Below are 15,894 nucleotides of genomic sequence, written 5' to 3'. Positions count from 1 at the left end.
TTCTAGAAGGGACTGTCAATTTCGGGGTGGGGAAGGAGGTAGTGGTAGCGCCCTGGAAACACCTGGGCACAGTCTCTTAGGATCCCCATCCCTTCTGGGGCCTTGAGAGACTCCAGGGCAGCAGGGAGGGGTGGCTTCCTCCGAGTCAAGTGTCATAGATTTATTGACTTACTCCATTCATTCCCTTCCTCGGCCGCTTCGCCCCAACCTTCCCTTGGCTCTGGAAGGCATTTTCCGTGCCTTCAGTGTGATTCTAACCCGTTGTTGGCAACCTGCTGCTTCGATCACATGATTTAATTTGTTCCAGTTATAGCCTACATGGTCACCTGTACCCGGTGAGACCCTTAGGAATGTTCCCTAAAGCTTGTTCACGCAAGTCGTTAACAGGCGATGAGCTTCTGCAGGGATGCAGGAGATAATTCGACTTCCTGAGGTAAACAAGCTTGTCCACTTGGGAGGAGTAGCGCTCATCTTTAGCTAAGAAAGAACCTGAAAGGATCCATTGTGTGTGTGTGTGTGTGTGTGTGTGTGTGAGAGAGAGAGAGAGAGAGAGAGAGAGCGCGCGCACCACCTCTACTGCTACTTGCTGGTCTAAGTCGCCACCATCCCTCACCTGCAATGTCGCCCCTGCCTCCTGGCTGCTATCCCTGCTTCGGCTCTTGCTCCTGGAGGTCTGTTCTCCACTGGCTAGCCAGAGCGATTCTTTCACAAGCGACTCGAATCCTGCCACTCGCCCAGTCTGAACTCTCCATTGGTCCCCCCTTTTCTGGTCCCGGAGTGCGGTCTCTAACATCATCTCATCATGATTCTCCTAAAGCTGGCCTCCTCGCTACTCCTACACTATTCTAAGCACTGTCTGCCCCAGAGCCTTTGCACTGGTAGTTTCCTCTGCCCGGCAAACTGTCACAGACATCTGTCTGCCTGGTTCCTTTGCTCATCTCTGGGCTTTGCTTCAAATGGCATCCTCCTAATGAGCCCTACCTGGACCACCTTGTTTACTACTACAACCTCTCTCCACCCAGCACTGCCAGTCTCCCTTACTCTGCCCTACTTTGTCTTTTTCCACAGCACTTAACACCTTAAAACCTGATACATGATTTACTTACTTACTACTTTTTAAAAAAATATTTTTATTGATTTATTCATGAGAGATACACACACACACGCACACACACAGAGAGAGAGAGAGAGAGAGAGAGGCAGAGACACAGGCAGAGGGAGAAGCAGGCTCCATGCAGGGACCCCAACGTGGGACTCAATCCTGGGTCTCTAGGATCACGTCCTGGGCTGAAGGTAGGCGCTAAACTGCTGACCCACCCAGGGATCCTCTTTTTTATTACTTTTAATGTCTGTCTCCGCTTTTTAAAGAGTAAGTCCTGGGGGCATCTCTCTGCACCCAGAGCTTTTTCCATGGGAATCTCTTCACCGGGGATGCCACTCCATCACCTCTCGCATGTATTCCCCTGATGGTAAGAGGATCTCCTTGGAGGTTGGGATCTGATGTGAACAGTCAACACTTATTGGGATGGAACATTAATGTATCACCTCTCCTAGAAATGCTTGCCTATTAAACCTCAGGCTCAGTGGTGGAGCAATTAGACTTGGTTCTTATGAGAGGAGATGGGTAAGTGGGGGATAGAGGTAGACATGAGAAGTTTTGCTGTTCCTTTTTGTTAGGACCTATCCTGATACATATGAAATCTTTACAGAGCCTGTTGGCACGCTATCAATTTTACCCTCTTTTTTTTTTTTTTTTTTTTTTTTTAGTGGAGGGATTTGGGGCCCAAGATGGAGTTGGCAAACTATGACCACCACCTGCTTTTGTAAGTAAAATGTATCGGAGCACAGCCACGTCCATTCCTTATATATTGTGCGCAGCGGCCTAGCGGAGTAGTTGCAACAGAGACCGTATGCCTGCAAAGTCTCAAATATTTACTATCTGGCCTTCACAGAAAAAAACTGCCAACTCATGCTCTAGGAGAGTCTTGCCAGCTGTGGAAATGACCTAGTAGATTGGAATTAAATTCGACAGCCCAACTCCACAGACGCTCACTGAATCATACTGTGTACATGGTGCCAGAGTTGGAAGTGAAGAAAATAGGCAAAGGAGGTGGCTTTATGGAAACTTTCCAGCCATGATTCCCACTTTGATTCAAATTATCTTTCCCAGAAATTTATCATGAGGAATTTCAAAATACAGGAAAGGTAAAAGAATTGTATGGCGAGCACCCATACACCTGCCATCTAGATTGGGCAATTAGATTTTGCTCTACTTGCTTTGTTGTATGTGTTTATCCATCTCTCTATCCATCCATCAATCCTCCTTTATTGGTCTTACTACTTCTACTGCTACTACTACTCTGATCATTGTTGTTATTTCTGGTGCATTCAAAGGAAATTGCAGACACCAGTACACCTCATCCAGGAACACTTCAGCATCCTAACGTTAATTACCTAGAGGGGTTAAGTCAAATTAGCCTTTTATTTTAACTCCAATTCTGTGGTCTTGAAAGCAGTCTCCATTTACCCAGAAGACACGACCACATAAAAGCCAGAAACTGAGTAAGGTTAGCAGGGTAACTGAGGTAAGTATCAGGGGCATCACTCACCTTTCTCCACTTCCTTGGTTCAGAGATGAATCAGCCTTTCAGGGCCAAGACCATTTTGCTTGTGATGAATTCTAGGAAATTTCTGTGGCTCAAAAGAGAGGGTCATAAGCTGTTTTTTTTCTGGAATGCTGCCAAAAACCCATGGGAAAGATAGGAACACAGTCCTGAGTTTCATGCAATCAATGGTTGATCACATGTAGCTTCTGGGTCAGAAGCCTGGGTGCTAGAACAGACCTGGTCTGTGCAGATTGCTCTCACGAGGGTGGAAGTGGGAGTCACTTATCCTCATCTCTGTTGGATGTATGTGGATGTCCTCAACCACCAGCACATTAATGACCTTTGTAAACTAATGCTTACAAAACACTCAGTGTCTGATTTGGAGCCGATGGATTTCCTAGGTTTGGTGAGTCTGAATCCCTAACTTGGAATATTCCAAAGGCATTTGTCATTTAATGAATGGCCGCTACAATGCTCTGGGAGGCAGATTACCAATACCTGACCAATCTGTGAGAAAGAATTTTTGAGCTGCGTGCTATGAGGAGAACATGGAAATGATGAAATATAGAAGATATCTGTGTATTTACATAAAATGTACCTTGGAGAAGAAAAATCAATAAGTCAAACAGAAGAGAAAAATAAATTGAGGAAAAAGTTCAAATAAAGTATGTCGACAATGTGGGTGCCTTTAAATATTATAATGGTTTTACTTAGAATCATTTAGGGAAGGCTTTCTTTGCTGTCATGTTGGCACAGAGCTTTTTTTATGCTTCCCAGGAGCCTGAGGGCCATTGGTGATCTAAGTACACACTCATATGTCCAGCTGCCTGTTGGACACCTCCATCTGGATGGCCAATGACTAGGGTGAAAAGTGTGCCAAGTTCCACATACAGGGTCACACTTCTCATCTCCAAAGTGGGCCCCTCTAGCGGAACGTTCCATGCCCCGTATTCCATTTGAAAACACTTGTCCCTCTCTGACCTTGGTTTGTCCTCAGTTTAGGTCTCCTAGCTTTTCAGCCCTGTTCTTTTCCTGCACGGGGTCTGCAAAGAGAGTTCCGTGCCTTGCCCTACCAACGCAAGCCTCGGACTTAGTTTGCACCCATGACCGGCCTCTCAAAGACAAGAGGAAAGAGAAGCTTGGGCTCCTGTTTCGGTTTCGGAGGTGGAGGGTGTTCTGAGTCCCAGAGGAAACTCTGAAAAGGTGATAAACTGAAAGCGTCCCCAAGAGTGTTGCAACTCTACTATGGAAGTGGGTAACAGCGGACAGTGAGGCCCTTCTCTCCTGCTTCCTTTTAGTGCAAAGCTCTCCTTGTAAATGCTCCTTGTAACAGAGGAGCCTTTCAGGACACCTGAACCCCCAGGGTCACTGCGATGGCCTGGAGCATGCCACTTTTGCTCTCTCAAGTTTAATAATCCTTTAGCTTGCCGGGTGGCTGGTCACCTTGGTAACAACATCTAAATGGACACAGCCACGTTCTAAAAGAGTAAATCTTCATAAGAGTGTTTTTTTTATTTAGTCCAGAGAGCTCTAAAAACCCACCTCCTCTCCTCTTGCATGAAAGTATATTTTCCATTTGTCTAGTATCATGAGACAAATGACCCAGAAGCAGAGTGGCCTAAAGCAACCGCTTTTTCTTTGCTCATAGTTCTGTGGGCCTGGAAGTTGGGAAAGATGCAGTTGGGTGTTCATGTCTTATTCGCCTGGCATGGGCGTCTCCCAGAAAGGTGGTTTCAGAGCCATTGCTCCTCTCACATGGCAGCTGCTCCCAGGAGGCAGCAAGCAGAAGCCATCAGGCCATCTCAGAGCCACGTCCAGAACTGGCACAGTGTCACTTGCACTGTATGGTATTGGTCAGAGCAACCACCAGCCCTGCCTAGACTCAGGAGGAAGAGAAGGAAAAGCCACTTGGGATGGAGGGAGTATCAAAGTCGCATTGCAGAAGACATGTCTAACGGGACATACTGTTGGAAGTATCATGATCAGAGGAAAGCAGAATCTTCCAAAAGATGGCAAACAATGGGTCTGATCGACAACGTGTGGTTGTGATTGTTGCAGGCTGGCCTGGGTCCAGGGCCCCGGCGGGGGTGGGGGTGGTCCCAGGCCGCGTGCAGGATAGAAATCAAACACTGAGCCCAGAGGAAGTGAGAACAGAGTTTATTGGAGACGTAGAGAGAGTGCACGTACATACCCAGTGGCTCAGAAACTCGGAAGGAAGGAGAGTGAGTGTCGTCTTTGCTTGGGGGTCTGGGGTTTTATTGAAGATGATGGTCTGGTGTACAAGTCCTCTTAGGCTTCCAGGAACTGGTCAAACAAGGACGAGGGATCTGGTGTCCTCATCAAGGTTCTGGAGTCAGTGGTCTTGGAAACCATTCCTGACAACCTGCCAGGTCACCCCTCAGATGTTATCGATTGTGCTGGAAGACTCCAGAGAAATTGTTAACTCCTTGACCTTTACAAGGAGGATGTACATTAAGGCACGTGTAAGGCCTGGGTGCGGGTCCTAGCCAGACCAGAAGCAGGAAAAGGAGCAAAAAGGCAGAGTTCCCCCCCCCCTCCACAGGCCCCTTCTGTTTTCCTGTCTCATAATAATTGCCATGTCAAACATCTCACCCAGACTTGAGAGGAAGGAAGGTTTCCCAGCGGGAGTGACATGGAAAGCGAGCTGAGAGATGAATGCGGATAAGCCAGATCAAGGAGAGAGAAAGTTGCAGACAGAGGCACAGCAAGCCAACAAGCTGGGCAATGCACATTTGGGAGCCTAAAAGAAGTCAGCTAGGTGGAAAGAGGGAGTGCAGTGCTTCTGTGTGTGTGTGTGTGTGTGTGTGTGTCCTTGAGCAAGTGTCAGCATGTTGAAAGTGAGGCCGGATTAAAGACATCGAAGGACTCTCTTGAGGGCCCTGAAGGTTTTAGGCAGTTATTCCATTTTCCTGGGAATTGGACAGTGGATTGGCCAGAGGCAAGCCTGAAGGCTGGAAGAGTGGAGTGGCTCTCAGATGCGATGACACGTGGCAATCATATTTAAGAGATATTGGGAGTGGAATCCACAGGATTGTAAGGTGGAAGAGTGATGGGATAGCTTGAGTTTCAGGCCCAGGCAATTGGCTAAATTTTGACATTTTTGGTAGCAAATGCAGCAGCATTTACTAAAGACTGCAAAGAGCCAGACGGAGAGCCCATATTTCTTTTTTTTTTTTTCCAGGAAAGGCAAATTTATTGTCACAGAAAAGGAGATTAGTGCTTCTTCTTCTTTTTTTATATATATATATATATAATTGGGAGGCGGCTTCAGATGCTAAGTGACAATACTTCATTATGTCATGGGACTTAATATTCATGTGCATTATCTCAATTAGCCTTGAATCAGGTAGAGAGGAAGGATTTGAATCCCGCTCACACATAAAGAATCCGGGGCAAAGTCCCCCGTTCCCTTACTACCCTGTGCTTTTAGAGCAGGGGTCTGCAAACTAGGCCTGCAGGCAAGTCTGGCCCACTATCTAGTTTTTATAGTCCTTGAGCTGAGAACAGTTTTTACATTTTTAAGTGATTGAAAAAAAAAGCAAGAGAATAATATTTCATGACAAGTGAAAATTATATGAAATTCAAATTTCAGTATTGTAGAGGCAAGGGCAGGTCACCTCAAGATGGGCCACTTTTTTAAAAGAGATTTTATTTATTTATTTGGGAGAGAGAGAGGCAGGCTCGACCCCAGGACCCTGAAATCATGACCTGAACCCAAGGCAGACGCTTAGAGTATTGAGCCACCTAGACGCCCCCCACTCCGCAGGCCAGTTTGGCCTGAAGATTATTTTGAGTTAAAAGAGATCAAAACCCAGGAGGTTCAGGAAAAGTTCTTTACCTCCCCGTCAACTGCCTCTATTTACATTGGAAAGAAGGAGAGCCTGGACTGAAAAGAGAGCTACAACAGACATTCCTCTTTACTTAAGAAAGTTAAGTGCATCCCAAGGCCACCTTTGTCTTCTAAGCTCGTCCTCTCACCTTGCAACTGCTCTCGCTTCCCTTTGTTTCCCCGCACCCCTGCCCCTCACCTGAGCTCAGGAGGCCAGATAAGCCTCCTGGTGCTTCTGCGCCTTTGGAATTTCAGGCTGTGTGGATTCCCCGCCCTTACGAAATTTCATTTCCACTCGGTCATCTGTCTCCAGTCAATGTGGTTCTTCATTCAGCTAAAGGAGGGGCAGAGGAAATCCTTCCTCCCCAACAGTAACCCTAATTAAGGTTTTATTGAAACAGCCACACCCGTTTATTTGCATGCCATCCCCGGGTCCTTGCTCCGGAGGCGAGATGCAGCAGTCCTCCCCGAGCTCGGAGGTGGCCTGCCAAGTGGAAAGCCTTTACCTTTTGGCCTTTTACAAAGTTTTCTGGTCCCTGTTTTAGAAGTGCCACTTTCTTTCCTTTGTGGGTCACACAGTGAGCTTTCTGTGAGACACCGGCAGCTGTGCCTGTAACCCTGGTGAGGAATCTCAGCCGCTCACAGGCTCCTGCCACTCCCCAGTGTCCTGGGAGGGCGATCACACGCCTGCCCGCCGCGCTCCACGACCACCGAGCTGCTCACCAACTCTGTCCCCACTAGGCTGTGTGTGTATGTCTGTCTGTGTGTCTCTCTCTTTTTTTATTAAAGATTTTATTTCTCCATTCATGGGAGACGTAAAGAGAGAGGCAGAAACGTAGGCCCGGGAAGAAGCAGGCTCCCTGCGAGGACTCTGATGCGGGACTCGATCCTAGGACTCCGGGATCACACCCTGAGCCAAAGGCAGGTGCTCAACTACTGAGCCACCCCGGTGTCCTGACTGTGTCTCTTTTTTAGGCAGGTGCAAAAGAGTCTTGGCCCTCCTACCGCCCCCCCCCCACCTCCCTCTCCCTACTCCTTTGCTTTAAGTACCGAACAGCAGCCTTCTTTTTGCAACACGCTGGAGGGGTGCAGAGGGCACGCCGAGCTCGGCCGGTTCTCCCCACAACCCTAGCAGGCTGGTCTAGCATCCCCATCCCCGTTGACGGCGGAAGAACGGGAGGCACAGAGAGGCTGAGCCACCGGCCTCAGGTCGCGCAGCGAACAAGTGACGGAGGCACCGCGGGAACCCACAGCGCCCGGATCGCGCACCTGCCGGGCCCAGCGAGCACCCCCGACCCCGACCCCGACGCCGGGGGTCGCGCCTCTCCCCGGGGGCGGGAGGGGCCCGGAGCAGGCAGGGGCGGGGCAGCGGGCGCCGGGCGGCCAGGAAATAAGGGAGCGGCACCCCCAGACCCCCCCCCCCCCGCCCCGCGGACTCCCGCCTCCTGCCCGCTGCGGCCGCGGGCGGCGAAACGCTGAGTCACGGTGAGGCGGCGGGCCCGGCGCCCTCCCCGCCCCGCGCCCCGCGCCGCCCCCGCCCCCGCCGCCGGGCCCCCGGGAGCACCGCGCGCGACCCGCCTTCCCAGCCCGCCGCCGACTCCCGGGGAGGCTCCGAGGAGGGGACGGGAGATGCTTAAATAGGGCTCTGACATTTGGCCAAGGGGGAGGCGGCTTTCCGGTCCGAAAGCCCTGCGCTCGGGTGAGCACCTCGCCGGGTGTTGGCGCGCGTGGAATTCGCGGGCGGGAGCGTGGAAGGACCCAGAAGGAGCGCAGGTAGGGGTGAAGCCCTTCCTAGTCGCTTGGAGGCAGGTGGTGACGGTTCTGTCCCGCTCTGAGGAGTAAACGCTTTCCTGAGCCCCACTGACCGGCACCCTAGAAGTCTTTCTTGATCGCCTGGCGCGGGGGTTGGGGGGCACGTATTCAGTGGCGGGCAGGTGGCGGCCGGGCGTTGCCGAGTATAGCGCTCGGAGGAGCCGCAGCTGACGCTCGGAGCGCTGACGACACCCCTTGGAGGCAGGCAGTCTTAATACCCCTGTTTGACACATGGGAAAAACGGAAGATCAGAGAGGCTTAGCGAGGGGCCTGAGGCCGCACAGCTGGCACCTGTGAAGCCGGGGTGCACCCCAGGCTCTCAGGCTCTGGAGTCTGCGCTTCTCGCTAAAGCATCCCTCTTGGTGTGAGTAGGACTCGAAAGGAATGGATTGCCTTTCGCTTGAAGAAGAGTCTTAGCGATTTCGTGGCACTGTCTGCAAGCATTCGAAGTGGGAAACAGATTGATTATGTTGGCTCTGTGATACTCCATTCGGTAGAACTCAGGGCCCCCCAAAAGAGAAAAGTCTTTTGGAATAAAGGCGGAGTATAGACTGGGCCTCAAATACAGGATGCGTTGTCAAGGGCATGTCCTCGGTGACTTTCCTGCTCTTGAAGACTTCCTGACAAAGCTCAGGGCATTCTTGCTGCGAAAGTTGGCCCTGAACTTTAGGGGCACACGGATCTTTGAATTTGGTGACCCTCGAAATTACTTTCAGTGCCAAGATCTTTGACATGGTTTTTTAAAAAGATTTATTTATTTATTTACTAATGAGAGACACACACAGAGGCAGAGACACAGGCAGAGGGAGAAGCAGACTCCCTGCGGGGGGCCCAATGCGGGACTCGACCGCAGGACCTCAGGATCACACCCTGAGCTGAAGGCACACACTCAACCCCTGAGCCACCCAGGCTCCCCATTCCACGTGTTCTAGGGAGATTCACAGACCTCACGGATTTTCTTTGTGTTCCCTTAGTCAACACCCTGTAAATCACTCTCAGCCTCGTGGTAGCACCTCCCTCGTGGGGGCAATGCAAGGTTGGGGAGCTTGAGAAATTTCAATGAGATAAAGCAGATAAACGGGCGCCTGCCTGGCCCAGTCAGTGGAACATGCGACTCTTGACCTTGAGGTCAGGAGCTTGAGCCCCACCTTGGGCGTGGAGCCTACTTAAAAAAAAAAAAAAAGAAAGAAAGAAAGCAGATAAAATGCTCCTTAGAGGATAGTAAGTGCCCAGGAGAGACGCTGTTGCCAAACCATGTAAAAGATGGCTGTGGGATTGCGTGAGATTGCAGACAATTAGTGGCACTAATACATTAGTGCTCATGCGTGCTCACCAACGTTATTGTTCTCGATTTCCTAACCCGGGTCTCGCACAGACTAAGCAGTCAATAGATGGCAGCTGTTAATATTTTGGGCAGGCCTGAGTTTAATATCCTTTATTTGGAAGCCCTTGGATGTGCCCTCCTGATTTTTCCTTCTTGTTGTCCTCCACTGGCCCTCTACCGTCTGCAGCTTGGCAGCGGAGCACTTTCCAGACGTGGACATGGCACCCTCCAAGAAGGTTACCCTGTCCGTGCTGAGCCGGGAGCAGGCCGAGGGGGTTGGAGCCAGGGTCCGCAGGAGCATCGGCAGACCCGAGGTATGCAGGTTGGGGGGCTGCTTCGTGCTCTCCTGCAGAAGGTACTGGCGGGCCACCGAGGGTTAACTTGGGGAGAGGGGGCCCGGGACCATCAGGAGCTGCCTCATGGGGGTCCCATCGGGGCCCACTCTCAACTTAGCAGTTAGGGTCCCCACTGGACTGGCCCCAGGCCGGAGGGGGTTTCTCTAACATGGGTATGGGGTCCTGCCTGCACACAAGATGCAGCTGAAGTGCCTCTGCCCCCCTCTGCATTCCCTTGTCCCGTGCTGGGTCCCTCTACCAGCCTCAGCATGCACGTCGCCAAACACGCCCACCTCACAGCCCTGAGTTTGCTCACCTGCAGTTCAACGCACGCCCCGGGCAGTAACTTTAGGTCCCACGTCCAGATTCCCGGGGGAGGGCATCTGGTTGGCTCGGTTTGGGTCACGTCTCCACCGCACCTCCCTCCCTTGGCCAATCAGCCTTGCCAGGGATTTGGGTTCATGGAAAAACCACTGACCCCCAACTCTGTGGACGTCCTGTGGTGACGGGGGCACGTGAGGGCTTCTCTCATAGGAGGTGGTTTTAGGTTAGGTGGGTAGACTTCTTTCAGCACGACAGAGCAGTTTTATTTGAAAATGACAGACGACGTGGGACTTGCAGAAAAGAGAATCTTATTCGCACAGAAAGGTAGCCAAGGGTGGGGTTAGCCCAGGGAATGCGGCGTCCATCACCAGACCAGATTCCAAAAAGATTTTTTTTTTATTGAAGCATAACTGACATGCGACATTGTGTTAGTTCCAGGTGGACAGCATACTGATTTGCTATTTGTATATATTGCAGAACGGTCACCATGATAAGTCTAGCTAACATTGGTCACCATACATAGTTATAACATTTTTCCTTTTTAAAAATATTTTATTTATTTATTTTTTCATGAGAGACACAGAGAGAGAGAAGCAGAGACACAGGCAGAGGGAGAAGCAGGCTCCCTGCAAGGAGCCCGACGTGGGACTCGATCCCTGGTCTCCAGGATCAGGCCCTGGGCCGAAGGCAGTCACAAAACCGCTGAGCCACCCGGGGACCCCCAGTTATAATATTTTTTCTCGTGATGAGAACTCTTGAGATTTACTGTTTTAGCAACTTTCAAATATGCAATACAATGACCTTAGTTATGGTCACCATGCTGTACATGACATCCCGAGGACTTCCTTGTCTTATAATTTATTTATCTCATCACTGGAAGTTTGTACCTTTGGACTGACCACCTTGACCTATTTCACCCCCCCCCCACCCCTCACCTCTGGCAGCAACCACTGAGCTGTGTTCCCTGTGTCTGTGAGCTGGGTTCATTTATTTATTTTTTGATTCCACATGTAAGTGAGACCATATGGTATTTGTCTTTCTCTCTCTGACTTACTTCGCTTAGCAGAATGCCCTCAAGGTCTACCCATGTTGCTGCACGTGATAAGATTTCACTTTTTTATGGCTGAATAACATCTCATTGTGTGTGTACGTGCCTGCACACGTGTGTCTACGCACACACACCTATCATATTTTCTTTATCCATTCAGTGGGCACTTAGGTTGTTTCTGTGTCTTGGCTGTTGTGAATAATGCTGCAGTGAACAGGGGGGCGCACATCTCTTTCCACGTTAGTGTTTTCATTTTCTTTGTGTCAACACCCAGAAGTGGGATCGATCGCTGGATCACGTGGTAGTCCTATTTTTAATTTTTCGAGGAACCTCCTACTGTTTTCCATAGCGGCTGCACCAATTTACATTCCTACCAACAGTGTACAAGGGTTCCCTTTTCTCTACACCCTTCCCTATACTTGTTATTTTTTGTCTTTTTGATCCTAGCCATTCTGGCAGGTGTGAGGTGATCTCTTACTGTGGTTTGGATTTGCATTTCCCTGATAATGAGTGGTGTTGAGCATCTTCCCTCGAGCCCCGCCCCCCAAATATTTTTGAATAAAGGAAGGAGTATATTAGGGAAATGGATTCTTTATTCTTTTTTTTTTTTTTAAATGAGGTCAGTTTGTTTCTCTTCTTAAAATCGGCTCGTTTATTCTCGTACTCTTTCTGCCATTAGCTTTCTTTTCACCTGTGAATATCTTTTGGGGTGTGTCGGACATTGTTTTCCAAAGGGATACATGCAAACAGGATTATTCTAAAGGGCTAAATCCGCAGTGGATGTTGGGGAGATGCAGATGGATGTGGAATCATATTCTACTAGGCCACATCAACAGAACAATTATAAAGAATTTGGACACCCATTAGTAAACCCATCATTGTTATTGTGTGTCGAAGGTAACTAATACTTTAATTACTCCATCTGTCAGGACACATCTGCTCAGGGTTTCTTAATCTTTTTGTGTGTGTGTGAACCCCATTGGTGGTCTGATGAAACATACACGTTTCCTCTCAGAATAATGTTTTTATCTTTTTTAAAAATTTTTATTTATTTATGATAGTCACACACAGAGAGAGAGAGAGAGAGAGGCAGAGACACAGACAGAGGGAGAAGCAGGCTCCATGCAGGGAGCCCGACGTGGGAATCGATCCAGGGTCTCCCGGATCGGGCCCTGGGCCAAAGGCAGGCGCCAAACCGCTGCGCCACCCAGGGATCCCTGTTTTTTATCTTTTTAAAAAATGTTGTGTTTATTTATTTGACAGAGAGCGCGCACAAACAGGAAGGGGAGCAGCAGAGGGAGAGGGAGGTGCAGACTCCCCACTGAGCAGGGAGCCTGATGTGTGGGGCTCGATCCCAGGACCCTGAGATAATGACCTGAGCCGAAGGCAGATGCTTCCCCCACTGAGCCACCCAGGCGCTCCAGGATAATATTTTTTAAATGGCATGAAATAAAATACATAGGATTACAAAAGAAAACATTGAAATACGGCTAGCACAATATTACAAAAGGAATTTGTAATCTAGTAATTTTGCATTAAATAACAAGATTTGGTGGCAGGTCACATAACTACCTGATTTCAAAGCTGCGAGGAGCATGAACAATACAGTTCAGTATACCAGGGTGTCTGGGTGGCACAGTCTGTTAAGCGTCTGGCTCTTGGTTTCAGCTCAGGTTGTGATCTCAGGGTCCCGAGATCGGGTCCCGCGTTGGACTCTGTGCTAGGCGTGGAGCCTGCTTGAGATCCTCTCTCTCCCTCTGCCTCTGCCCGTCCCCCCAAATAACTACATAAGTCTTTAAAAAGTAGTTCAGTATGCCTGCAACAGCTGTCATGTGAGATGAAAACAGCTTTGATTTTTAGTGGTGACAGAGTCACAGGTCCTGGTCATTTACTGTGGTTCTTTGCATTCATGATTAAAGTATTAAATTTCAGTCTGGAGATGACTGGTCATGGTGGTGACTCGTGCCCACCAGTGTAAACTGAACCACATACTTGAAAATAGTTAAAGTGGTAAATTTTGTTATGTACATTTTACCACAAAAAAAAAAAAATTCCGGAAGAAAAAATTTTTCCGTTAGAGGTCAGTGAAAATAAAGATGTAATGTTTTTCCCAGCCAAGTTTATAGCCGCCCTGGCTTCAATCCATGGTACCCAAGTAAGAGTCCCTGGCTGAAAACCTATGCTTTAAAGACCCCCATATTCTGCTAATTCTGAGGGTCTCCCATGTATGCCACTACCCTCAGGAAAAATATGCGCATTGGAATCATTCCTAATGCCATCATCCGGGTTTAATCACGATTAAGGCAGAGAGTGTTTCCTTTTGTCTCCATATAGTTGTATATTTTACATCATGGGGATCATACAAAATAGACAACATTGTGTCATTTTTTTTTTCATTTAACATGGTAACATAAGCACTTCCCATGGTATTATTAATTCATGCACAGTTAAAAAAATTTTTTTTGAGAGAGAGCCCACATGCAAGGAGGGGGGAAGGGGTAGAGGGAGAGAGAATCTTTTTTTAAATTTTTTAAAAATCTTTTTAAAAATTTATCCATTTATCCATTCATCTTTCGATGGGTACCGAGGTTCCTTGCACGGTTTGGCTATTGTGGACATTGCTGCTATAAACATTGGGGTGCAGGTGTTCTGGTGTTTCACTGCATCTGTATCTTTGGGGTAAATCCCCAGCAGTGCAATTGCTGGGTCATAGGGCAGGTCTATTTTTAACTCTTTGAGGAACCTCCACACAGTTTTCAGAGTGGCTGCATCAGTTTACATTCCCGCCAACAGTGCAGGCGGGTTCCCCTTTCTCCACATCCTCTCCAACATTTGTTGTTTCCTGTCTTGTTAATTTTCCCCATTCTCACTGGTGTGAGGTGGGATCTCATGGTGTTTTTGATTTGTATTTCCCTGATGGTCAGTGATGCGGAGCAAGTTCTCATGTGCTTGTTGGCCATGTCTATGTCTTCCTCTGTGAGATTTCTGTTCATGTCTTTTGCCCATTTCATGATTGGATTGTTTGTTTCTTTGCTGTTGAGTTTAATAAGTTCTTTATAGATCTTGGAAACTAGCCCTTTATCTGATATGTTATTTGCAAATAGGTTCTCCCATTCTGTAGGTTGTCTTTTAGTTTTGTTGACTGTTTCTTTTGCTGTGCAGAAGCTTTTTATCTTGATTAAGTCCAATAATTCATTTTTGCCTTTGTTTCCCTTGCCTTCATGGATGTATCTTACAAGAAGTTCCTGTGGCCAAGTTCAGAAAGGGTGTTGCCTGTGTTCTCCTCTAGGATTTTGATGGAATCTTGTCTCACATTTAGATCTTTCATCCATTTTGAGTTTCTCTTTGTGTCTGGTGTAAGAGAATGGTCTAGTTTCATTCTTCTGCACGTGGCTGTCCAATTTTCCCAGCACCATTTGTTGAAGAGACTGTCCTTTTCCCAGTGGATAGTCTTTCCTGCTTTGTCGAATATTAGTTGACCATAGAATTGAGGGCCCATTCCTGGGTTCTCTATTCTGTTCCATTGATCTGTGTGTCTGTTTTTGTGCCAGTCCCATGCTGTCTTGATGACCACAGCTTTGTAGTACAACCTGACATCTGGCATTTTGATGCCCCCAGCTATGGTTTTCTTTTTTTAATATTCCCCTGGCTACTTGGGGTCTTTTCTGATTCCACACAAATCTTAAAATGATTTGTTCCAAATCTCTGAAGAAAGTCCATGGTATTTTGATAGGGATTGCATTAAATGTGTAAATTGCCCTGGGTAGCATTGACATTTTCACAATATTAATTCTTCCAATCCATGAACATGGAATATTTTTCCATCTCTTTGTGTCTTCCTCAATTTCTTTCAGAAGTGTTCTGTAGTTTTTAGGGTATAGATCCTTTACCTCTTTGGTTAGGTTTATTCCTAAGTATCTTAGGCTTTTGGGTGCAATTGTAAATGGGATTGACTCCTTAATTTCTCTTTCTTCAGTCTCATTGTTAGTGTATAGAAATGCCACTGATTTCTGGGCATTAGTTTTGTATCCTGCCATACTGCCAATTTGCTGTATGATTACTAGCAATCTTGGGGTGGAGTCTTTTGGGTTTTCTATGTAGAGTATCATGTCATCTGTGAAGAGGGAGAGTTTGACTTCTTCTTTGCCAATTTGAGTGCCTTTTATTTCTTTTTGTTGCCTGATTGCTGAGGCTAGGACTTCTAGTACTATGTTGAATACCAGTGGTGAGAGTGGACATCCCTGTCTTGTTCCTGATCTTAGGGGAAAGGCTCCCAGTGCTTCCCCATTGAGAATGATATTTGCTGTGAGCGTTTTGTAGATGGCTTTTAAGATGCTGAGGAATGTTCCCTCTATCCCTACACTCTGAAGAGTTTTGATCAGGAATGGATTCTGTATTTTGTCAAATGCTTTCTCTGCATCTATTGAGAGGATCATATGGTTCTTGTTTTTTCTCTTGTTGATACGATCTATTACATTGATGGCTTTATGAGTATTGAACCAGCCTTGCATCTTGGGGATAAATACCACTTGGTCATGGTGAATAATCTTCTTAATGTATTGTTGGATCCTATTGGCTAGTATCTTGTTGAGAAT

The 15,894-nt window shown here is 47.9% G+C and overlaps 1 protein-coding gene across 3 annotated transcripts in view; it reads left to right on the top strand.

The window, feature by feature from the left end:
- The first annotated feature begins 7,985 nt into the window (after window positions 1-7,985).
- Window positions 7,986-15,894, top strand: part of PIR (pirin) — a 105,513-nt gene continuing 97,604 nt past the window's right edge. For 2 of the 3 annotated variants that reach the window (XM_049107376.1, XM_025437089.3), the window contains exons 1-2: window positions 7,986-8,229; window positions 9,780-9,906. In XM_049107376.1, the coding sequence (XP_048963333.1) occupies window positions 9,811-9,906 (96 nt within the window). In that variant the 5' untranslated portion in view covers window positions 7,986-8,229; window positions 9,780-9,810. The remainder of the gene's footprint in view (window positions 8,230-9,779; window positions 9,907-15,894) is intronic. The other variant, XM_025437096.3, reaches the window with a different exon arrangement.

The sequence above is a fragment of the Canis lupus genome, chromosome X (genome assembly GCF_003254725.2).
Source record: "Canis lupus dingo isolate Sandy chromosome X, ASM325472v2, whole genome shotgun sequence".
Taxonomy (NCBI): Eukaryota; Metazoa; Chordata; class Mammalia; order Carnivora; family Canidae; genus Canis; species Canis lupus.
This window is presented reverse-complemented; position numbering and strand designations above follow the sequence as displayed.